At 36.9% G+C, this 26,195-nt stretch overlaps 1 protein-coding gene across 1 annotated transcript in view; it reads right to left on the reverse strand.

The window, feature by feature from the left end:
• The window catches only part of LOC148944497 (tyrosine-protein kinase transmembrane receptor Ror-like), a 184,506-nt gene that overhangs the window by 52,496 nt on the left and 105,815 nt on the right, over window positions 1-26,195 (reverse strand). Inside the window, 3 exon segments of the mRNA XM_089099944.1 lie at window positions 1,545-1,698; window positions 18,162-18,267; window positions 18,269-18,387. Of these exon segments, the coding sequence (XP_088956070.1) occupies window positions 1,545-1,698; window positions 18,162-18,267; window positions 18,269-18,387 (379 nt within the window).

The raw sequence follows: 26,195 nt of genomic DNA on the forward strand, positions 1-26,195 counted from the left end.
GTACCATTTGACAAATCTTTTTCAATTAAAAAAAAAAAAACTTGAATAAAATACAAAATTAATACAGAAGTCAAGAGGAAAAAGAGATTAAAACCATATGAATTTCAGTTAAACTAGCTAACAAGTACACAAACTATTTCAATTTTAGAAATCGTTTCTCCATCAATTCAGCGATTTACCAGGAAGGAGGGGGCTTCAAGTCCACTTTTAGCAAATGCTTTTGTAGACTAAGTAGAAAGATTGACATTTAGATTCATATTTTTTAAACTAAAGTTGGGGGAAGCCCAAGGATGATATTTTTATTATCTGTAATTAGGGAGAATCCGAAATATAAGGGTTTTAGAAACATCTCAATAATTTGTGGGGGGGGGGGGTATAATCTTTACAGTTAAAAGGGAAAGTGAAAATAAGCTACTGTTTTTAGTTATGGAAATTCACAAAGATAACAATAAATTAGCTTTCTCAATGTATTGTAAACCAACTAATAACAACCGTTATTTATCTTTTAAGTCGAATCATCCTCTTCAAATTAAAAGGTGGGTAATTATTTCTTTTGTTGAAAGATATTAAAATTTACATCACTAAATATGCATATGAGGAGCTCATTTTCGATAAAAATATTTTTTTAATTCATTCAAATTTCGAAACATTATATTTCGTTAATCTGTTTTGATTTTGACCAAGGATATAGGCTACGGAAGATTTTCAGTAAAAAATTAACTGTTTTCTTTTAACAGAATTCCAAATCGAAAGATATTTCAGATGTAAAATAGAAAATATGTAGCAGAGATCTTGCTTTGTTACCTTAGTTTTGTGCTTTGGTTCTCTAAAATATAGTAGTTTGTTTAAATGTGAGTTTCTCCAATTGTTTTTCTTGTTGTTTTTTTTTCTATCACGTTTTATTGTTGTTTTCCTTTATATGTTTGGGTTAGACCACTTTTTTACTTTTTTTTTCGTTGATAAAGGATTCCGGGTGTTAAGCCGAAATATTTGGAAATCTATTAATATTTTGTATTAAAAGATTTTGTTTTTATTTTTCACTGTCTTATTAAAAATTTTGCACCCTTTTAACATACAAAGCAACACAACAAAGGAACAAGGCAAGATATCTGCTATACATACACTACTGTAGATACGGATTAACTTCTGATGTGGGAATTCAAATTCAAGCAAAATGAAACAGCATTTTTATAGACAAATCTTACGTTTATCCAAGGTTAAAATCTGATACAGGTTAAGGATCTATTATTTTTAAAAACTGTTTTGTTCTCGAACGTGCCATTGTTCTTTTTAAGGCAAGTTGAATCCGTTCTACAAAACACTAAATAACATTCTTTATATTCAAGTACAGAAACAAACACTTAGAAAATTCTGGAAAATTGTCCCACCTCATTATTGCTGAGCTAAATTTCAACGATCTATGAGATATCTTTTGAATTTTATCCGCTGTTTGTTTTACCTTAATCAAATTAGCTGACGAACGATACAAAATCATTTCTTTAAACAGCAAAAGGGGAAAAAGGGGAAAGGAAGAGGAAACTTACCATTTTTCTCTGTAATTGCTGCCGTCTTTTCGATTTGAAGCAATCAGTTTACTTTTGTTCCTCTGTCGCCCAAACACAACACTAATTACTAACAAAATTAGCACCAGAAGTCCAGCGCAAGGCACAGCTATATAGAGCCAAGTTCCATCAGCAGCTGCAAAAGGATACGTAATGACTTAATTGACTATTCTTTACTATCTGTTTTCATCAGTTAAAAGACAAAGTGTATGTATATATATATATATATATATATATATATATATATATATATATATATATATATATATATATATATATATATATATATATATATATAAGAGAGGGGGGGGGGTTCAGGGATATATGCAATGATTTTTTTCCGGGGAGGAGAAACAAAAAGAAACAAAACGTATTCAATAATTTAAAGAGGTACCCACAAGTTCTAGAAAATCTAGGATTCCGGCTGGAACTCGGGCACCAACCCCCCTCCCTGCATTTATCTCTGATATAAGTATATATATACTACCAAAAACATAGTTTGAAGGCTTATTGTGTTGCGAGATAATGTTGCGTCGCTGTGTTGCAAGCCGTTTTTGTTATTTGTATCCCTGACAGTGGGCTTTCTAGATGCAGAAGATCCGTATATAAATGTATTTGTGTGTGTGTGTGTGTGTGTGTGTATTTCTTTCACCAACGTGCCGAGAATCATTTTTCTCAGTAACCCTAATCATCCTCCCACATTTCTAGTAATGAAATGTTCTGATAAGCAACAATATACAGTTTAAAAAGTTAATGAAATTTTAAGTCCTTCTATACAGCTTTAAAGTCCTTCATTATATCCACAACAGTGCAATTAGTCGAACTAAACCTAGACAAAACTATACTTTGTAGTTTCTTTTAATGGTTGATATATTAAAGGTACAATTCGTTTGAATATAATTTAGCATATTCCTTTGTTCGCAAAGCTAAATCATAGTTAATATTAACTCGTTTCTATTGGATTTTGATTCCACTGGGAGAAATTGTATTGTTTATTGTTTATCGCATTAGGAAGAAACAACCCTTGTTGGTGGGGGGGGACCTCAAAATTTCAAATAAAAGCCCCTAGGATATCATTTCACGTTTATAAAGAGATAGTAATAACCGTTGCCCTAGAACTCTTTGAACTCAAGTGTTCCTTACTAAGGGAAGAGTATCATCACAATAGTTCTGAAATATGGGCAGTTTTTTGCCCGCATTTCACAAGAAGTTGAGAAAGATACGCTAGATCCTTACCAGGGGAATTGCCCTATAAAAAATTTGAATACCCATTAGAGTGACTGTATTTCAATTAAGAAGCTGTACAAAAAGCATGGCTGATCTCCCCACCGAGGTATAAGCACGGCTGATCCCCCATCGAGGTATATGCTGAAATTGGCCTCAGTAATTCAAGGACCGTTATGTCGAACTTTTCATTAACCTGATATTGATAACCCATTCCTTTAAACTGAGCGCAGTAGATAGAAGGTAGTTCCCTTTCCTCTATATTGGTCCAGTCAAAGAATGCGTTTCAATTCCGAATGAGAGATAATAAGCTGGAAAATCCTATACACCTTCATTTTGGTGTTCTAAAACCTGTCTCAAAGTCCCCTTACATCCCGTGTCTGTGGTGCAAGTTATTCACGGTCAAGTCATAAAAATTGTTTCGTCACGATTTTCTACGTTCAAATAGCTCCAGTAATTCTACCATCTACTATTAGAATTTTAGAGCATAGAATTTGAGATAAATTTTGTTTCGAATATTTTTCAAGTGCTCAACCATTTTTGAAACAGAAGGCGGACAGAGCGCGGCACACCCCAAGTTAACTGTGAAACCGGTGAATACCTTGTTTGCGGTTATCAAATCACAAACATATTATGAGCACGGAATATATTTTATTCTGTATTATTTAAAACATTGGATTTTATATTGTCTAATATATTCACTTAATAATAGTTTCCTACTGCTTTGTAGAATTGACAAGCTATTGAAAATAAATAAATGCTGAAAAATTGACCAATTATAGTTTTAGATTATTTGGGAATAAAAATATAAGTTTTCGATTTTTGTTTATATATAATAATTTCTAATGCATTATACCTCATTTTCTCATTTGGATAAATAGTTGGAAATCAGAGCTTAAGATAAAATTGTTTTTTTCCGAGATCAAAAGCAAAACAACCTTCATAAAAACAAAAACTTCTTGTTCTGCGTCTATTCTGAACATGTAAAATACTAATGGAGACTTCCTCACTTTTTGACAACCTCTTCAAACTGATGTGTTCGCCCCTACTCAGAAATGTGTTCTTTCCCGAATTTTGTATCAACACAATTTGACCAAAGAGCACTAAAGTCTATTTCACCGAAGAGGGTTAACAGAGAAGGGTTCTAGGGGTTTGATATTTAAAAATTACTCAAACAGCCCAAAAGAGGCATAGAGAAATTTAGCTGAAAATCTATAAGGACTCAGGGAAGTTATTAAAGTTGAGATAGAACAGGCACTATAAATATGAACAGCATAGAATACAATGTTATTACTATAAACAGATTACGGAGCTTGCATCAACTATCATTATAATTTTCTACTAAAGCTAAAACCTTTGTGACAGTGAAAGACAATAAATACAGTGTGAAGATAAGAAATATCAGATAAAATTGTAATTTTGAGAAAAGATTTACAAGTAAATAGCAGAAAAAAGAAAAGAAAAAATAGTCGACAGAAGATAACTAACAGTTAATAAAAAAGATAGGGTCAGTTCAAAAAAGAGGGAGAAAAAAACAATGCGTACACAGAAAAATGACAACAATTGTTATAAAAAATATGCCATCAATTTTTTTAATGATTTTCTCGTAACACAGCTTTTTACACTAGCCGCATCGTCTGTCAAGAACTCGGCTTATTAATAGAATCGCCATAAAAAAAAACGTATCTTCCACTTTTTCAAAAATAAGATAAAAGCGAGAAAGATTCAACAGGTGGTTCTTCATGCATTGTTCACAATTAATAGAAGGGTATTTCCTACTTCACCCTATTGTAGCACAGTGGATTGATCATCTGTTTGACAATACAGGGCCCAGGGTTCGAACCCCCGTCGCAGCAAGGTTAGGAGACAAGCTTGCTACTTGTCCCTATAAAAAGGAACCATCAACTGAAACGTGGATTCGACGCCCTATGCAGCAGCAATGGCTCAGGAGGATCTTTATCCGTTTTTTATTTCCTACTTTTTCATAAATAAGGGAGATTTCTTACGGTTAGGGTAAAAAAAAAATTCCGTAACCTCTAGCTCAGAGACTAGATAAAAAATGGCATGCCCTTTGGTGTAAATTGTTTTTATTCATGCTACACGTTTTATTTTTATAAAAAAGGAAGAAATCCTTATTTAAATCCCAGAACAAAAACTGTTCCCGCAAAAGTTTGTTTTTCGTCTTAGTCCCGCCTTAAAAGGCTTAAGAGTCTTATTTTGGCATTTAGCAAATTATGAAACGTTGCTGAGCTTCACTCAAAGAGAAGATCAGTCTGACAAGTCATTTTCAATTACACTCCGATCCTCTGGATCTACATTACCATACTGATCTCCCCTTTAGAAAAACGTTAAACGTCCAAAAATTACTCCATGGCGACCTTTAGACGTAACAGCAACGATATGGCCGATTAGTCTGAACCAAACTTGAAGAGGGTTTCAGCAACCGAGGCCTGCTATTGCAAAACTACACTTTAAACCGCAGCTAGGGTTCCAAAAAGAGAAATACGTGAATTTAATAAAAAACTGTACTCTAAATTCCAGGGATGTCAGCTACACTTATTGACAATATTTTCGTGCGATCCCGGGTATTACATAGCTGTTATGCTGACGTTATAGTAAGTGAGGTTTCCGATCACTTTCCTATAGTAGCAGTGACTTCATGTCAATATGTGATAAAGCAGAACAGGACAAAGGTTAAAAGAAGGCAACTAAAAAAGAGAACCCACAGAAGTTTAGAGAGGAACTAAGTATCGTTTCATGGAGACGAGTTGATGAAGAATCTGTAAGGGCTTCTGTGGCATTCGATAAGTTCATGGACATATTGCAGCCAATATTTGGAGAGAACATGCCCAGTAAAGAGCATAAAGGTGAGGAAAAAGGAACCCCGAAAACCTTGGGTAACTATGGAGCTACTTGACTTAATTAGAAGGAGAAATACATTGTATTTGAGTTACTTAAATAGTAACCATAGTCAAGATCTAACTGAATTTAGACAAATCCATAATAAATTAAATCGGCTATGGCGGTCATGCATCCGCTAATATATTGTATATAAATTTAAGTAAAACAAAGGCAATACTAACACGACTTGGAATATTATAAACGAAATCGTAAATAAGAAGAAAGAGACCGAGATTCCTGCTAGTCTGATCTTTGATGGTAAATTTGTTGATGGAAATGAAGAGGTCGCTAATTTGTTTGGTGAATATTTTTCTAAGATTGGTGAACCAACAAGTGAGAATCAGTATGATGAAAATAATTAAATTAATAAGATGTTCAGTGACGAAAAGGGAGTTGGACTGGCAATATCTGCAGACGAAACGAACATTGAAGAATTGAGAAAGATAATAGGATTTGTAAAATCAAGTTCTTTAGGGAATGACGGAATTACTCTGAAAGCGTTCAAGCATGTTAGGGTATATTTGTTGCCTTGTATGGTTTATTTGATTATCTTTCTTTGAAGAAAGGTGAATTTCCTACTCGTCTCAAAGAGGCTAAAGTTATTCCCCTTCACAAAGGGGGTTCAAAAAATGATCCGTCTAATTGGAGGCCGATTTCAATATTGCCCCTATTTGCTAAGCTGTAAGAAAAAGTGATGCATCGACGACTTTATAACCATCTGACTACTTACGGTTTTCTTAGTGATACCCAGTTTAAATTCAGGAAAAACCACTCTGCAATACATGCAGTCCAGCACCTAACAGATTTCATCAATTTTGCTCTCGAAAAAAGTGTACTGGTACTTTCAGTATTTATAAACTTTAGAAAGGCTTTTGACACGGTGGTTCATAAAATTTTATTAAATAGGCTAAGCCGTTTAGGGATCCAAGGGGTTATTCTGAAATGGTTTGAATCTTATCTTAAACAGCGCATTATTCGAGTCTATATTCAAAAATATATTTCAAAAACTTTTATCGTTAATTCTGGTGTGCCTCAGGGTTCAGTGCTTGGCCCACTTCTTTATCTAATTTACGTTGATACCATGCGTTTTTCTATATCAGATGCATTTATAACGTCTTTTGCTGATGACACGGTGTTTACGATTACAGCTACTTGTCTGAACCAGTTAATTGAGAAGACAAATATGGCCCTCGCTGAATTGATAAGTTTTACAAATTCTAGTTATTTGGTAGTGAATATTTCCAAAACAAATTTCTTGACATTTTGTAGAAATAGAGTTTCATGTGTTTTAGATAATAAAATTGTTTTTAACGGTGAATTTTTAAAGCATGTAAATAGTGTTAAATATTTGGGCTTTAGTCTTGATTTTAATTTAAGTTGGATATCACATTGTGATCTTGTGGCAGTTAAGATTTCAAGAGGGTTGGGTGTGATAAGAAGACTGAAAAATCAACTACCGTCAAATGTTTTACTTTTACTTTATCATTCTATTTTTAGCCCTTATTTATCATATGGTTGCATGCTATGGACTAGTAGTTTTATTTCAAGTTTTAGAAAAGTCCAAATTTTACAGAATAAAATAGTTAGTATTTTAGGTAATTAAATTTAGTTTGAAAATAGCACGTTGAATTGCTTTACAAGTTTGAAAATTTTAAATGTTTATCAGTTACGGGATTACCAGTTAGCAATTTGTATTTATCAATGTTTGAATAAGTGTTCACCGGAGGTATTTTGGGAAATTTTTAAAGCTAACTCATCTTATCACTGTTATGAGACTAGAAATGCGAATGACCTTGCATCGGAGCTCCGGAATACTCAACGTGCTGCGTTTCTGCCTCGTTTTGGGGGACCGGGGGTGTGGAATTCCCTCCCGGATGCTATTAGACAAGCTGATAATGTAAGCCAGCTCAAGAGTAGATTGAAGCGTTACCTTTTGGGTTATAATTTGAATGATTAGATTTTTGAATTTGATTAATGTTTGGTATGAAAATTGTTTGGACAGATATTTGTCGCATTTTCGCAAAATTACCTAGCCAAAGTACACGGAGTCGGCTCTATAGCCTAGATGATAATTATTTATTTTGTCATAGTTCATTTATTTAGATGTATATCTTTTTTTTTTTTTTTTTTTTATTTTTTTTTTTTTTTTTTTTTGAGTGGATGTTTTAAGGATGATATGTGATATTTCTCACTTGCGATTTCTAGAGTGTAATCCTATTAGAGTAGGATATGTTCTTTATGTTGATTTAGTTCAAGTGCTGATTTTTTCCCCGTAAAGAGATAGTTTTTATGTGGATGTAGAGCTTTATAATAGTGGATTTGCAGCCATCGTAAACAAACCTTCGGGTTTTTGTAGATGGCCGCTGTAAATTTGTTTGTATTTTTTTTATGCTAAATAAATTAATTTGAATTTGAATTTGAAAATTCATATTTGTAAGGCTTGAGATATTCCATGAAAATACGCTGTAGAGGGGGGGCAAAATAGGTTGATCCGATTAACTTGCGTTAGGAGCAAGTTTAATTAACGCAATCTTGCGGTATTTAAGTAAATTACACTACCTTAGACTACGTTAGGGGGTGTGTCCCCCTCTCCCCCTGGATCCACCACTGATGCCAGAAGAGTAGACTCAACGCTTGAAATAAAATCTTTGAAGTTGAGAATGGCAAACCTATCTTCACAGTACCTTTCAAGGATTATATAATAGGGAAGAGTTGGAGGTGAGGACCTTCTCGGATCCAAATTTAGGCTATACACCCCTCCCTGAAAGATAAAATCAGTTTGGGGAGAACGAATATTTGAGTTAGCAAAACTCCGCTGTTCTTCATTTTTGCCGAAGTTTTTGCTGAATTTCTGGTTTCACAGAAAAACTTCAAAAATGATTGCGCAAACACTATCTCTGCTAGAAGAAAAAGATTATACTTTTGAATTTGCTGATCAAAACTACGTTCGGTAACCCTTTCAAAGAACTAAAAAAAAAATTTTAATGAAAAAATATGAATTTCGCAAAATGAAAACTTTAGAAAAATTGTTGCGCAAAAACTATGGTCAGTGAAACGTTTTAAACATAAACTTAATCAAAAACATTTTATTTGGACTAAATATTTTGGTTTTGGAAACAAGAAGGTTTAATTTTGTTCCTCACTGTTATTTATAGTAGCTGTACTGGCCGGTCGATTCTTCTTCTTTATCGGAATACACGAAAACTCTGAACAAAATTAGAAAAATACATTCTCTCACATTGCCACCTTCCAAAATGGCACTTAGTAGCCTATCATTAAATCCCCGAACCAATTGGCGCCCTTTATTAGGAGTGTCCGGCTCCTAAGTATTTTCATACCAAAATTGTGTTTAACCATTAACTACCCAGTTGGCTATTAAATTCAATAGACGCCGAAAGGCAGTCATGGCTTATTTAAGCCCGAATATAATTATTAATGGAAAACAAACCCTATAGCCAAAACAGAAGGTTGTTAAAACTAATTATCTAAAATAGACTTTTTAGCGATCAAGACGATTCAATAGCCAACGCTGTTATTTCAATCATCCTGCATTTAACTACACAAAGAATCGAATTTTAGAATATTATCAAGTAACTTTTTAACTCACTTAAATACCGATAATAATTGAATTATATAAAATGGATATTTATGAAAATGGGCACCATTCCTATAAAAGCGGGTTTCTTATAGTAACAAAAAACTTACAAAACGAGGATTCGGTAGGAAACCCCCCCCCCGATTCAAGCCTTGAAAATATTTGATGGCACGACTTATGTATCTGAAATATTTCAATTGTGACTTCGCGGAGGACCAGTGAGATTACTATAGCAACAAATCTCCGGACTCGGGCATTTTCTGATTCTTCGACAAGCTTGAACTTGCTCACAGACGACCCAATCAGGTTTTAGGACACTGGGCTATTCCAATCTGTTTGAACTGAGTTTGCTTAGAATTCCCTTTCTGGCATATTTATTTAAATAAAAAGATTAGCTAATTAATATTCGTCGCAAAACTGGAACCAATATGATGAAGCCACGCTCAAAGCCACATTGACACGCGTCATCTGGTATATGTGATTTCTGAAAGTCAGCAACCACTCTGGCACACTTTTACTACTGTATTGTAGGAAACTGATATCTCCGGTCCTCTGTGGCGACTTCAATCCCCACTCTGGCTAATGCCAATTAAGTTCCCATAGTCCTTAATTGATTCAAGAAAGCAATTTTGGTTAAATACCAAAATTTATAAGGGAAATTAGCAAAAAAAATCTTAAAACATCTCATCACAAGCGTTGAATCTTCAATGGACTGGGCCTGACTGGATGAAGCAGGAAGTAAATCTATGTGAATTTGATACAAGGCTCAAAAACATTCATTGGAAGGTTGAATTTTCATAGACTACAGTCTAACTAGTCTCTGCCCGAGATTAATTATGAAAAAAAGTTTAATAGATTTTGAAGTGAAAATGCACTAGGCCGATACAACTCATCTGATACATTTCCTATACTATGTAGTCGTTTTGTCCCACTCTGTCGGTAGCCCTGAAATTAATTATTATGTTTAATACTAGATTTCTTTTTAGGATCATATTTAGCAGGATTTTCAACAACCTAAGACTGTTTGCACAGATAATAATAATAAATTAGAGATACTAATACTGTACCTTCTCACACTAAATCTTCACTTAGCGTGTCTAACTGTCTATCTTTATCTATATAAATATACTAAAAATCCTTGTTTTTGCTGTAATACTTTCACACTATCTTGTCACTTTTAATGTAATCGTGGCGCTAGTTTTTGCGCCACATTGGGAAAACTTTATATTGGGATGTTCATTCAGCTGAGCTCGTTTTTGTAACTAAATTTTAATGACTGCTGCAACAAGAAAAGGTGACGGTAGTATGTTTTGGCTTGACAGTTTGAAATATTGGTCTTCAGTTTCAAAAATATATCCAGTAAGAGGAAACCTAACTTTTTGCTAGACGCCATAACGGGAACAATTCCAGAATGTATCATCCACTTCGAGAATATATATTGACGTCGGCCCAGATCATGATTGCAAAATTAAGATGAGCACAACTCCAATTCTAGAAATTGAATTCTGATCACGTCATTAGATAATTCTCATGCAGGGACAAGGAGGTTTTACAGTATAAAAACAGGTAGATTTGAAGAAGAGGCTTCTCGAGAAGTCCTGTCCCAGCTGACAGAGCTCGCTGAAACCTCGAGAAATGGATCAATGATCCAAATTAGGCTATGTGGATGTCGTTGATGTTTCTAATTCCACTCCTTCTCTGCTCATAAGCTTAAAAGATCATATGAAGACAAGTTTTACCATATAAAAAAAGAATAAATTTGGCTGGGAGTCTGCTATTTCGAAACCATAGGCCTTGGCAAGGTGATTCCAAGTCAAGGTGGCTCTAAGTCAAATTGTTATTGATTTTTTTCCAAGACAAGTCGCGTCGCAACGGACCTTTTCAAATAGAGAAAGGGTACCTCTTTTTGGGTCCAAATTTCAACTGCAGTATCCCTGAAAGTTCCATTCACATGAAAAACGCAATTGAAATTCGTTCGGGTCATTGGTTTAGAGGACGCTGGGAGTAGGGGTGGGCTACACCTTGAACCTTCCTTCAACAATCTAGTTAAGGTCGCATATCCATGTCTGCGAGCTTTAATTATCATAAGTTAATACATCGAGCCCTGGTCTCCGTTGGCTAAATACTTACAATTTTGTTGTAAGTATGTGTATTAAATAAAGTTTTACTTAATACTTAATTAGGAAACTGAAGCTCGACTTCATGAAACTGATTGTAAACACAAGGGCTCACAGGGGCTTGAGTGTGCGTGACTAACTTTTGTGTAATAGAAATTGCTTGGATATCTTCTACTAGCTATTGCGTCCAATAAACATGTTGGCTAGCTAAGCTAAGAGGAGAGGTCCCCAAATCTTAAAAGAGAGGACCAAAATTCTTACTTGTTTCATTTCCTGAATCCTTGCATCTACGCTTATATGAAACAAGACATGCGACTCAAGTCCGTAATTAGCCAACAAGGAATTCTGCTTTTGCAAAGTTACGGGTTCTAAATTTTTATACATCCAATTTGACAAAATTACCAGACTTTGCTAGCAGAACTGAAGAAACTCCCTTTTCTTAGCATTTCAGGTTGTTTTTCTGGTACTTGTATGATATATCCCCTGAAGCTCAAGTTGTTCATGCATTGACGTACTGTAAACTGGTTTCTTTCGCTAGCTTCTTTCAACTTAACGTTAGAAAAGACAAAGAGAATTGACAGAATAGATGGGAAATATATAATTTGGGCTATATATTTGTACATTAAGGGGAGTGGGGGTAAAGCATTTGGACAGTATGAAGTCATAAAACAATTCTTACTTCATAATAGCACAATAATTGTAACTAACACATTTTACATGCAAACCCGCTGTACTTTACCCCCACCCCGTCATACTGAGGTATATTTTATTAGGATTAACCTAACTTCACTTCTTGAGATGCTGAGATGTTTTGAATTCCAGAGGCGAAAATTTGTTGGTTGTTAAAAACCGAAAAAAACAAAGATCATAGGAACGCCTTTTGGGGATTGGGGGGAGGCTAAGGTGCTGGGTTCCTTGAGGTTCAAAAATACTTCTAATTATGTGTCATAATAGAAAAAAAGGTACTTGTATAATATACCCCCTGTATCTCAAGAAGTGAATTTAGGTTAAAGTATTTTTGAACCTCAAGGAACCCAGCACCTAGGCCTCTCTCCCCAATCCCCAGAAGGCGTTCTTATGATCTTAGTTTTTTTTTCGATTTTTAATAATCGACAAATTTTCGCCTCTGGAATTCAAAACATTTGTCAATTTCTGCAAATAATATCTATTTCGTTGAGTGTAAAGTTTCTCAACAGTAAGTGTATAAACTTAAATAAACAAAAGGAACTCAAACGACAGCAATGCTAGAATATTTTTTTTCGAGAGTCTTGCTTTCTCACGATGCAAATGATAAAAATTTTCCCTCATAAATCAACCGCTATCGAAAACTTCACGAATGATTTTGCTTTTTCATGGGAACATTACAAATAATATCCAAAATGCTATCTTTACCCATAAAGAAAAACAAACACGAAAAACTGGGCTGAATAGAGATATCTACAAATTATCTATTTGTAGTTACCATGCTAATAGCACATAGAAAATTAAAACAAAGAATAAAAAAAAATGTTCTTTTTCAAACAATTTGCCGTAACAAACGGTATATAAAAATTAACTTTCGTCAATACTAACCTAAAATATCAAAAATGCAATTTCAAAACGATTTATGTACCAGGAGAATATGATTTTATGATAATTCTAAATTTGTAAAAAAAGTCATTAAGCTTGAAGTTACCTTTTAAAAATTAAAAGTATTATAAGATTTACGTAATTTAAGACCAGGGAGGAAAACTGCTTCAAGATGTATTATGAGCAATCTTGATGAAAATTACGCTAGTTTGAGGATCCTACAATACAACAGGGGTTTGACCCCTCTATTTACAAAATAGGAAATATTCAAAGCCATATCCAGGATTTTTGTTCGGGGGAGGGGGTTACAAAAAAAAAACTAAAAAAAACACATCAAAATTTGTTTTTATGAATTTTTTACGTTTTTACGAATCGGACAAACATTTCGAAGGGGGGAGGGGTAAAATACCCTAGCCCCCTGGGTACAACCTTGCAAATACCGTAATTTTTCCTGAAGGTCGGTTACGGATGCGTTTTTCAAGGGGTGATTGTGCAATTTCCTATATATTTGCTAAGGATAAACTAGCCTAAGACTAAAAGATGCAACATAGATTTATTTTGCTATCAGAAGCAAGACAGACCAGATTCCCAATTTAAGCTTTTATAGTTTTCTTTTCGTAATCATTATAACCAAATCCAACGAGGGCCTGAGCCTATCCTAGAGGAGCTGTTAGTTCTTTTTGTTGTTGTATGTCAAAATTTTATTTCAGACCATCGCTTATGGTCGGGGGTACCAAGACAGTGAGGACGTGATCAAATCATTTGAGGCCTAAAATGGGCAGGCAAGCACACCCTAACACATTGAATACACCCTCGTTTCGACAATCTATAAAACACTTTGAGTACTATATCTGGGGAAGGGAAGTTCATTTTCTAATCGATTGTAAAGCAATTACATTTCTCCGTAAGTGTAAGGATAGGTCATCAAAGCTGTATAGAATGTCACTAGTCTTAGACAGTCCATTGTATCACTGGCCTGAGAATAAAAAGTTCACACGATAAGCTTTGGCCCTCCCGGAAGACCCCCTAGAGAAGCTATTGTTGACATATACATTGCTAACTCTTAGTTTTTTGGGGTTTAGGGGAAAAAAGGAACCTAGGTTAGGTTACATATTTAATATATGCTATGCTTTTCCCCCCCCCCCCCGGATGTGCAAATATATAGCCGAGATGTGTTTATAAACTGTTATGTTTTCATCCTATTTTGTTTTATTTCATTAGTATTAACCAAACTTCACTTCTTGCGTGGCTTCCAGCTAATAGAACAGCACCAAATATTATATTTTTATCCTATTTTGTTTTATTTTATTAGCATTAACCAAACTTCACTTTTCGCTTGTTTTACAGATTCTAGAACAGTATCGCAAATTCGAAAGTCTGTAGGCTTTTTAGTTGGAGCGAGGGGGTCACGGGTGCAAAGGCCCCCCCAGCGTATGTGGCGGCTTAAAAGAAAAGTTTCTGTATCCAAATGTAAAATTTGGCTACATCATTGCAAAAAAGTGAACACACCCTACAAAGTCGGTCTATTAAAACTAATAACAAGGCCCGTTACATTTACGCTATAATGGAACAAAAATGCGAAACCCAAGTGGTAATTTTTTAACTGACGTTTATCTATCGAATTAACAACTTGAATATTTAATTAATCGCATGATTTCCGGAGTTAACAAAAGGTGTGGCCTTATTATGAAAACCCAACAATGGTCAAAAGGTCAATAACAGGCGCAGTAAACAAATCTGTGATCAATAATGAATTGATCGCACGACACTACTCAGAGAAGATCGAATTCCTATCAATTTCTGAATTAAATCAATCAAGCTTTTTTGACATTCATAAAATTGATCGGCACTTCAAAAAAAAGCCTTGTGGAGGGTAAGGGCTTAGGTTTTTTAATTAAAGCAAGAAAACGACATCCAGCTGTGATGAAGGCTGCCGCCCGCCGTCGGCATTCGACGCCGAGTCATTCTTGTGGGTGAACCTTGCTGTTCGATTTACAATTATTTATATCTTGCGTGAGCTTGAATTTTTTTTGTTTTGATGAATCGGCAAATGTTAAAAGAGCAGCTAGTTTTCTTTTCGTTTGACTTCCTACTAGAAAGAACGTTACAAATCCTAATAAAGGTTATCACTCTCTTTGTAGCACTACATTCATACAATAAAAAGTAGTCTACTGTATTTTTTCAAATGAAAGTAAAGAGTGGGGTTAAAACTTACAACAAACAGAAGTTATTCTATGCAAGAGGGCGACAGCCAACGCTTGCACCTTCCACTCCTAATGCTAGAAGTTTAACATTTACTTTATTGACAGTTTGATTAATATGACTATCTATAATCTGTTGAAGCTTTAGTGCAAAGAAAAGGTGGTTTATGTCTTTAGTCTTAGCATAAGAAGAATCTCGGATTCATATTTTCATCTTAAAAAATTTGAATCAACAACAAACGAAAGGAAATTATTTTGCCGGAGACACATTTCCAGCCAAGGCCGCATCCAGGGAAGGGGGTTGCTGGGTTTGAACACCCCCCCCTAAATTTGTGTACGACTCGTAAAAACGTAACAAAATGCATACAAACAAATTTTTAATGTGCTTTAAAGTTTTTTCTGTACCCCCCCCCCTGAACAAATATCCTAGATACACCCTTGTTCTCAGGGTTTACGCAAAAGCTTCAAATAATGAAAAAAAAATTGTGCAATTTGTGTGAAATATCAATTTTCTACTCTTAATTACTATTTTGTTAGGTTATTTAACTTGGAAAGAATAGTTTTTCCATAACAAGTAAAGAACAAATTAAAGGAAATTACAATGGACAACTGAAGCTAAACTTCAAACGAGCATAAATCACCAAAAATAAATGTGGTGGAGCTGCCCCTCAGCTCCCTGTCCCTCCAAAGGCTAGAATGTCATGTGCACTTTATAGCAAAAAGCTGAATAGTTCCTCTTTACTCATTATCGGTCTAATATCGAAAAACAAAAACCGCAAACAATCCTAGGAATTCTTTACTGTAATATGTTTGTGACAAATAATTCAGTCTGATTAATCTAACATGCAATTAATTTTCCTCAAAGTTTTCGTCCTTTTTCTATTCCATTTCCTGATGAAATGTGGAATGTATGTAGCCTAGTTTATGCTTTTGATTTTGGACGTTTATAGGCTATTACAATATTTGTCTTAAGAGTCTTAATTGTCAAGCTAAGAAACTGCTGAATACAAACACAGGTGGAAGTCAAACACCATTCGTAAGACTTGTGCTCAAAGTTGTATCCAGTGCTTTTTTTAGGGGGGGAATTTACAAAAAGATTTTTTCGGGGAAGGGAGTACAAAAAAACTTTACAAACGCCTCACAAATTTTGTTTATATTCATTTTTGTTACGTTTTTATGAGTTGGACAAACATTTTGGGATGGGGGAGGGGCCAAGCCCCTACCCCCCCCCCCCTCGCCTAGATACGGCCTTGCAAGTGCTTAAGGTCTTTCGGAGTCTGACTTCAATAACGGAGGAAGAGCCTCAGACTTTTAATCAGCCTGATTTTTACAATTTAAATGTTTCTAAAAAAAATGTCTTCAAATGGGCTATTTGAGTAATTAGGAGTCAAACTTGGGGAAAATCAAAAATATTTTTAATTATCTACTTATTGTATTTTGATTCTGGGCTTCTGTAAAGCAACGTTAGACTCAATGTTCTCGGATATTTAATCAACTACCTCAGAAATCCTTGGAAACCGACGCTGGTGAAAGTTAAACACTATTTCTAAAACAAGCTTTACTAACACCGGTAAATGTTTTGAACATTATTTTTTTCTTATTACAGAACAAAAAAAGGTTACAAAGTTAATTCAGTTTCTAGGAAATTAGACAAAGGATTTCTTTAAAAAATAGATTTCTGACAATCAATTTAAATTCAACACTTTAAAAAGGATTAGTACTCTCGTTGTTATTTTTGGTTTTAATAGTGTTTCATTCATTAAATACAGTAAAACGATGACTAAATAAAAAATTGTGAAGCCAATTGTAATTTTTTAAGCAATCTGATAAGTTTCCAGGAAAATATAAAAGACCCTTCAGCCTTTGGGGATGTCGAATAGATCAAAAATAGTTGATTCCACGTCTAGTGGGGCTACAAGGTTGGCGCAAGGCCCATGAGGCGTTGAAGGGTTACAAATTGCCCCTCCAATCACTTCTAGTCTTTAAAAACGGCATTAGAGTTCAGAATCTGTAATTGGAGGACTCCCAATTCAGTTCAATTCTAGTCCTTGAAAAGGGCATTAGAGTTCCACATTTGTCATTGAAGCAGTCCCGCCTTTCTGCGGCCATCCGTTTTAAATGATAACCCGTAGTGAAAAAAAGAAGAACAAATGGAATACACATAACTATTTACTAATTCGATGCTATGGCACTGTTAAACAAATCTATGAACCCTTTATTTTTGTGGGTTATTTGGATAATTTGTCGCCTTTTACCCTTTGACTAAACGCATCATGTCACGTCCAGAGAGGCATTTGTTGGGCCTTTCAATCATTCTTATCAAAATAGCTTTGTTGAGAATTAGCCCTCTCCCAAGTTTCTACGAGCATCCGCACCATATGACGAGGCCAAAAAAATGAAATAATAATATTAATACATGGGAGACGCTTCGCTTTTCGCTATGTGTGTTCAATATGTGTGTTTAAATTATCATATAGGTTTGTATATTAATATGATAGTCATTCTGGACAACGAGATCGAATCCTCTGGTTCAAGGGCTAATTTGCCCGCTATCCATCTGCAACAATGATCGATGAGGCTATTAAAAAAAAGAAAATGATAGATGAAGAAAATCGTAGCAATTTTATGCGCAAATATTTTCTAAAAGATAAATAGAACGCACATAAGAATTTAATTCAAAATCAGCAGTTAAAGAAATAACATCTCTTTCAGTAAATGCTATAATCAATAAGAGATTGGGGGATGTTTCTCCTTCTCAATAATAAGAGTTTGGAACACAAAGAACAAGCCTTGAACCGAAACTTAGAGCATAAAGTATTTCTTCCATCATCCAGATAAATAATAGCAAGAGTGGGTTGTCCCTTCTGGTGGAAATTAATTGGATATTCTTCAGTACAGCGATCCAGTTTATCTTTGTTTCTACTTCTCTTTTAAATTTGTTTTGAAGAAAAACAATTTCTATAAAAGAAGAAAGAGAGAATGAAAGACTTACGACAACTTTGAATCCCGCAAGCTTCTTTCCTTGTGCCAGTATAGCACCACGGTTGTGACTCAGATTCGCCAGGATTCCGACAATAGTTGTGGCCTCCAAGAAGTTCCGGAAAATACTGATATCCGTAACGACGTTTGATCGGCCCATGATTGACAGATGGAGCCGCTTATGGTGACAGATGCCATCCCTCGATAATCATGCCCATTGCCAGTATAGCAGCTCTGCTCTGGAAAGGATATTGAATCCCCTTATTTAAAATTTATTTTCTAGCCAAAATTATGCGAATTGTAGATCAAATACTGTAGTTCAAAACCCGTATTTTTATTAGCTCGACTTTTAAAAAAGACGCGTCACTAGCTAGAGTAATTGACGAGGAAAAAAGAGGGGGATCGGGAAATTCAAACTCCAATTGCAAAAACTGTACCTATTATCGTCATACATAGACGTACACATTTTTGGGGATGTTTCTGCAAAGTAATAAAAAAAAGAGAAGAGAGAGAGGGAGGAGAGAAAGGAAGAGAGAGAGAGAGAAAGAGAGAAAGAGAGAAAGCCGGAGGGGAATAAAACCATGACATTTGAAATGTATACGACTTCAAATTGCGTTTGTCTAGATACAGTACATCCTTATAAATCAGCATTTGCGTTCTTGTCCGTAACAAATATTTCAGATTGAAAATTAAGCAGCCTCGTTTGTAGCAAGACATTCTGAGAAAAAACTGGATACCGGAAATATTCATTTTCACGCATGTACTGAGGAGATTTCCCCCGTTAGTACTTCGCAATTACTATCTCAGGAAATTAATGTGGACAGAACTAAAATTTGCGCAAATCCAAGAAATTGGGTGCTTTTTAAGTAGCTGACCTTTCCATCCAAATTCTCCAGTACCCTCAAAGATTTTGTTTGTGTTCATCTCTACTAATTCAGAAGCTTTCTCAGTCCATTCTCAAAATGAAACATCAGAAAGCTGCAATGCAACATCTCAGAACTTGTATTGTTTCCTCAAAACTTGAAGTTTACGCGAGGGTTTAAGTTTATGCTTAACACATGCTTCAATTAATAATTGGTAAAAAGCCTTTCCTAAGTTCACGGCTCAACTAGAAGATTTTAAGCGGAACAAATATAAACAAGCCCATAAACGCAAGCAGTGGCGCGAAAATGTGGTCTATGTCTTAGTTTCATTTAAATTTTTAACAAAATGGTAGCCTGTTTTCATTACGTACTCCAACAGTCTCAGAATGACAGAATCATAAAATAGCGTCAAATAATTCACAAATCTTATCGAAATAAATTTTCTTAGAGACTAGCTTGTGTTTAAAAATAGTGTTTAAAAATCATAGCCATTTTGTTCCGGAGGTATTCGAGAAAAACAAAAATGAATTAAAAATAATATGTAAGATATATCTGTCCATGGCAAGTAACCAAAATTTATAACGGAGGGGGGGGGGGCTTTGAAAATTCGGGCAGGGGGCATAGAGTAGGAAAAAAACTAAAACTAGGCAAATTATCCAAAAAAGATAAGGATTATACTCTAAGTATGTGCCTTCTATTTGTTCATGATTACTGCAATAAATAAAAAAGAACTCTCTTAAAAGTTGATGAAAGAGATGGAGCTCTCTAGTGTGAACCGTTTTGTTTTTTAAACAGGTTTCATGGCACCAGCTGCAGAGCACCCTTTTGTTTAAAACCTGAAAATGAAAGACAATTTCAACCTGAAATTATCTTAAAAATTATAGGAGTCACGAGAGAGGAACTATTTTTGAGAAAAAACAAACCGCACTTTAAAAAAAAGGTCAATATATAAAAACTTTCATCCATACAGGAACTTAATTATACAACAATTACGCGCGTGCGTAGGGAGGGGCTCTTGGGGCATTTAACCCTAAAATCTAAAATTTTACCGAGTTTCTGCGCACTTCTTATTCGAAGTAAGAAATAAATTTTGGTACTTATGTATTATACCGCCAACACTCAAGTTTACGCTGTGTAAAACTCGATAACAAACCGGTTTTAAATGTCTTTATCACTGTATATAAATAAGATAAAAGTAAAATCACAACTTAGTGATTTTCGGCTACTACATCCTCGGTGCGCACAAACAGCTCCTCCCATTTAATCTGCCATCAGCGGTCCAGTGTATATTACACCGGAACACGTATTTTGGCAAAAACTTTCTCAAAATGCCCTCCAAACCGACTCGAAACTTCGAAACCTACTTGTAATGCTTTAGGACATCTAATGATAGCATTGCATTGCTAATTACCGATTTTTATATATGTATTGGTATAAATTAATTTAAAATTAGATTCTTTAAAATTTAGTGTTACAAAGGTTAAGCCAAGCTTTGCATTCAAGAAAAATCTGACCTGTCTACCCGTGAAAAAATCGAACGTCGCTTTTGTTTATACTTGTTTAAATGTTCTCCGGAGCACTTGCAATCTCGGTCCGGTTTTGTATTATGGTTGAGATAGGGAATGATCATACTGATATACAGTGGTCTGTATTATGAAACAATTGCCGCTCAGTGGAAAACAAGTGGCGGGTGACAGAATACAAAGGAGTTATATAATTTGGACAATATATTTGCATATTAGGAGGGGGGGTAGGTTAACCCGAGCCCACTCCTAATGTGCAAATATATAGCCCAAATTTATTTCTAAAGTATTATATTTTCATCATGTTTTGGTATTTTTCATTAGGATTGACCTAACTTCATTTCTTGAGTGTTGGCGGTATAATACATAAGTACCCAAATTTTTAGTTACCCTCCTCCCCCTGAAAAAAGATCCTAAGTGTGTGCTTGACTGAAAGCACTTCATCAAAATTAATTGCTTCCAATGTTTTCTCGATGCTTTATCTTTATCCTTTGAATGGTTAGTTTTTAAAAAAGCTCAAGAGTTTCCACTTATAACATTAATTAAATAAAAAAAACCTTTTTCAACTGAAAGCAAGGAGCAACATTAAAACTTAAAACAAACAGAAATTATTACATATATGAGGGGGGCTGCCCTCTCCTCAATACCTCGCTCTTTACGATAAAGTTTTTCGAAAAAGTTTTTCTAATTAAACGGCCTTTGTGGTTCAGAAGTCATTCTTACATAACTGGAACAAAAAATTAGACTTTAGCGTAAAGAACGACGTATTGAGGAGAGGGCGACCCCTCTCATATGCATAATAATTTCTGTCCGTTTTAAGTTTTAATGCTGCTCCTTACTTTCAGTTGAAAAAACTTACTGGGAAATCCAGCTCCCCCTCCATGGAAAATTCCGTGGATGGAGGCGGATAGAGTTCGTCCGGAATGAGGCAGACTATGTCTGCTGACCACGTACTTCTGGATATGGGGTTTTCCCCAACTAAACGCTCCATGTTAATGGGCAGCCTCAACCTGATGAGGTGGGTTCAGCCCACCCAAGGGACTCTCAGTATCTAGGCAAGTCCTAGCACTAATTAGATCCCAAGCCTAGGGTCGGGTCGGGCTGCAACCCTCCACCCAAAAATTTTACCGCAACGAAAAACGATGATACTGCCCCGGATGACCTACCCCTCTTTTGAACCTTCTTGACCAAGGTGGAATACGCCTCGCCACCTGGAACGCATTCACACTCAACTTTCCTGGAGCTAAATCAATGCTTTCCTTCGAGCTAAAACGCTTCAGTGTAGCTGTGGTTGGGCTTACGGAAACCCGCCTTGTCGAAAGAGAGTCCGAGGATATTGGTGAAGGATATCACCTGATCTGGTATGGTGACCCAAAAAACAAGACTAATGGTGTAGGCGTCGTGCTGAACGCCAGAGCCAAGAGATGCCTTCTCTCCTATAAACAAATTTCAGATAGAATACTGATGGCTCAGCTCCAGCACAAGCATGGAAAGTGGACAATTATTGTATGCTATGCTCCCACCAATCCGAGTCCTGCGGAAGTAAAGGATCAGTTCTAGGCAGAGGTCTCAGCGACCCTGTTTAGAGTCCCATCCCAAGACATTGTCACTCTACTGGGAGATTTTAACGTGACGGTAAATGGCAGGGAGGGTGTGTGGAGAAATGTTCTCGGTCCTGTGACTCCGGATCCACTGAATGACAACGGACAAAGACTACTCCAGCTCTGTAATATGCATAATCTGGTCATATCAAACACGCAGTTTCAGAGACGAGATATACACAAATACACTTAGTATAATAACGTCGGCCAGACAAAGAAGATGATCGATCATGTTATGATCTCGGGTCGCTGGCACTCGTCAATAACAAATTGCCGGACTTATAGGTCGGCTGGGCTGGGAAACACAGACCATAGGATGCTAGTCACTACGCTGAAGCTACGCCTGAGAGGGCAACGACAAGAAAGACGGCCTCCCAAGTTTGATCTGAGTAGTCTGACTACGTCTGAGATGCAACAGAAGTATGCTCTCGATATCTCAAACAGCTTAAGGTCTTTGGACGACCCTCCGAGTTCTGGACGACCCTACAGTAGCATGGAAGTCTTTCAAAGATAACATATTCGATCCTGCTGGCAATACCATTGGCCGCAGCAGACACATAAACCCTGGATATCCCAGGACACTGTCCGTCATCGAGCTGCGCCAGAAGGCCCGATTAGCAGAGAATATCCCAGAATACAGGCGACTCAATGGCGTGCGCAATAGCCTACTGCACAGATATAGGAAGATCTTTGTCGACAAGAAAGAGATAGGAAAGGAGACACCTGCTCCCTGTACAAATACCTCCGCGACCTGACAGAAGGGAAGACTTCCACCGTGAACCGTGTTTTGTCTGCTGACGGCAGCATGCTGGATGACTTTGCAGGCCTACTATCCGCCTGGAGCAGTCACTTCTCAACGCTTCTGAACGCCGAGGCAGTTACTCATCCCGACCCAGGTCTGATTCAAGCAGCCATAGCCACACCCGAGGCTACTGCCGACCTCGTATCGCAACTGTTTACCACCTCTGATATTCGAAATGCTGTAAAACGGTTAAATAACAATCGAAACCCTGGCGTCTGGGGTATTTCTGCAGAACTCCTAAAGTACGGGGGTTGCAGCGATGATTCTGTGGCTCCAGCTCATCTCCTCAAATGTATGGACGACAGAAAGCATACCGAACGACTGGCGTGCTGACATCATATTGCCGCTCTGGAAACGCAAGGGCAGCCGTCAAATCTGCTCCAACTATCGTGGGATTACGCTTCTCTCCGTTCCTGGTAAACTCTTCGCCATGTCACTCCTGGACAGGTGCTCCACCTTTTTGCGTGGAAAGAGAAGAGTCCAGCAAACGGGTTCATGCCCGGCAGTTCGATGATGGAGCAAATTTTCACTATGTGCCAGTTGATCGAGAAGGCGCGAGAGTTCCACCGAAAAGCGTACATCACATTCGTGGACTTTAAGGCTGCCTAAGACTCTGTTGATCGTCATAATGTGGGCGCGAGAGGCCCACATTCTCACTGAAGACTGGCATCCGGCAAGGTTGCGCCGCCACTTCCGAGCTCTTCAACTGCATCATAGACCATGTTATGACCAGTACACCGAGTCGCCTTCAGTTCGGAAACCAGCTACTCTCTGATGCTGACTTCGCCAACACCATAGCGGTAGTTGCGGACACCGCCGAAAAGGTCACCAAAGCTCTCCAGGTGCTCTCAGAAGAAGCCTCGGAAGTTGGACTAGAGATCAACTGGCAGCAAACCAAAGTTATGCTCCTTGAGCCTCCCACGTCCCGTTCTACCGTAAAGGAAGTCAACATCGGAAGCAACCGAGTAGATGTGGTTGAAGACTTCACTTACCTAAGATCTATTCTGTCGAGGGATGGCTTGATCACAGAAGAGCTTACATCTCGAATAGCCAAAGCGTCGGCACTGGTTGGGAGGCTGAGCAGGATCTGATGAAAGCCAAAAATCAGCCACTTTACCAAAATGCGCATTTACAATGCGTCAGTCAGCACCGTACTGCTGTATGGAGCGGAACGTGGCCAGCTGCAAAATCTATCCTCAGCGCCGTCGATGTCGCACAGACAAAAGATCTCCGAAGAATCAAGGGACTTCACTGGACTGACTTCGTTAGCAGCCAGACCCTCTTGTCACGTACGGCACAAACTCCTTTCTCGACGCAGCTCGCCCACTACTGTTCGGTGGTACGGCCATCTCCTTCGCAAGTCACGCGACGCCCCAGCACTGGTCGCATTAGACTTCGACCCCACCCTACACGGATGGAAGCGACCCAGAGGACGTCCCCCCACTAGGTGACAATACAAAGTCGATGAATTCTTCGCCCAAGCCCACATCCCGGTGGAAGAAGCTGCTAGCCTGGTAAGCGATAGGTCAACCTGGAGGCACCTGGTCTCATCGTTCTCTACGCCGAACCCTCGGCAGGAGCCTTAAGTCAAGTTAAGTCAAGCCTCCACGGAAAATTCCCTTCCCTCACAAAAACTTCCTCCATAGAAAGATTCTCCGACGCAACCCACCCCACCTCCACCACAAACCCCCCCCCCTAATAAACATCAGTATACTTCCAAATAACCAATACTTTATGTAAACAATGGGCAAAGTTCATAGCTTGCAGCCCTTTCCCCGGAGATTGTATGAAGTCGTGATCCTCAAGAAGATTTTTCGACTATGCTGAAAAAATGGCTATCTCTAAATTTTGATCGGGCGACTTTGGGGAAAAATGAGCGATGGAGGGGGGCTATCTGCCCTCTGATATTCTTAGCCACTTAAAAAGGGCACTATAACTTTTTATTTCCGATCAAATGAGCCCTCTCTTGATCTTCTACGATCACTGGTTCGATACGATCACCCCTGGGAAAAAAATTAATAAACACGCGCCCATGATCTTTCTTCCGGCAAAAAAATACAAAATTCCACATTTTTGTACCTAGGAGCTTGAAACCTCAGTATGCTGTAGGTATGCTGAATCTGATGGTGTCATTTTCACTAAAATCAATTGATGTTTTGGGGGTATTTCGTCCTTTTTCGAAAATTAGTCAAATTTACTCAGGCTCGCAACTTTTGATGGGGAACATTAAATTTGATGAATTTTCCATATTTTGAATAAGCTTCAAAATTGATTCTTTTGATGTATCTATTGTTATCAAATTGAGCCACGTCGCTACTTACTTACAGTTCGTTACCACGAACTGTTTGAAACTTAGAACAAACTCTTTGGATAAAAATAAATGATTGCGTACCATTCCCTAAATTCTTTGAATCGACCAAACAATTAAAAGAACTTAGCTAACACCCGCGTAACCAAAATAGATTTCAGAAATATAATTTTTGCCTGCTTTTAATTTACCAACCGTATTTATGTTATTATTTGTTTACATTAAAATAGAGCAGGTTAAGACAAAAGCATTGATTAAGTACAATCTTTAAGAAGGTTGATCGCTAACTATGACTTTATTCCAAATAGGTTCAGATTTAGTCTTGCACACAGAAGATTTAACTACAGGCCTATGGTTTGGAGGATTGTGATGAGATGTCTTGTCTCAGGGTCCAGCTGTTTTTCCCAGTCCAGCTGGGGAAGGGACAGTAGTCAAACTCCGTTTGATATCTTTTCGCCGTTTTAAGTTTGACTTGAATATTCAATTTAATTTTTGATCGTTTCAAGAGTGATTTACAGTAACTCAGGAAATGCTTCATCCGTGGATCAGTTGGCAAGTGGAACAAACCGCCAAAATAATGTCTTTTGCGGCGCAGAGTAACACAGAGTATCAGAGGAGTTTTAATGGACTCGTACAATAAAAATGGTCAACTACACAATTATATTATCGGTGCCTTGCTATTACTTCAAACAGTGTGAATATTGCTAAAGAAGTGAATATTGGCTGGAGCAGAAGACGTTTCTTATTTTGTCACAACTGTCTTAGAGGGTCCGGACAGAGAGACCTGAGCCCAATTTGTATAACCAAGATAATTTTTAGAGTTTTGAATGCAACTTTCATGCACGGATATCTCAATGCTCAGAAACTCTTCCATCTAACTCTGCCATCTCTTTCATTTAGACATCTTGTGGCCTAACATCTAAAAGTCATTATTTTTACATGAGGAATAA

Source organism: Artemia sp. Qi Xiang Cuo, chromosome 14 (assembly GCF_049724085.1).
Source record: "Artemia sp. Qi Xiang Cuo chromosome 14, ASM4972408v1, whole genome shotgun sequence".
NCBI lineage: Eukaryota > Metazoa > Arthropoda > Branchiopoda > Anostraca > Artemiidae > Artemia > Artemia sp. Qi Xiang Cuo.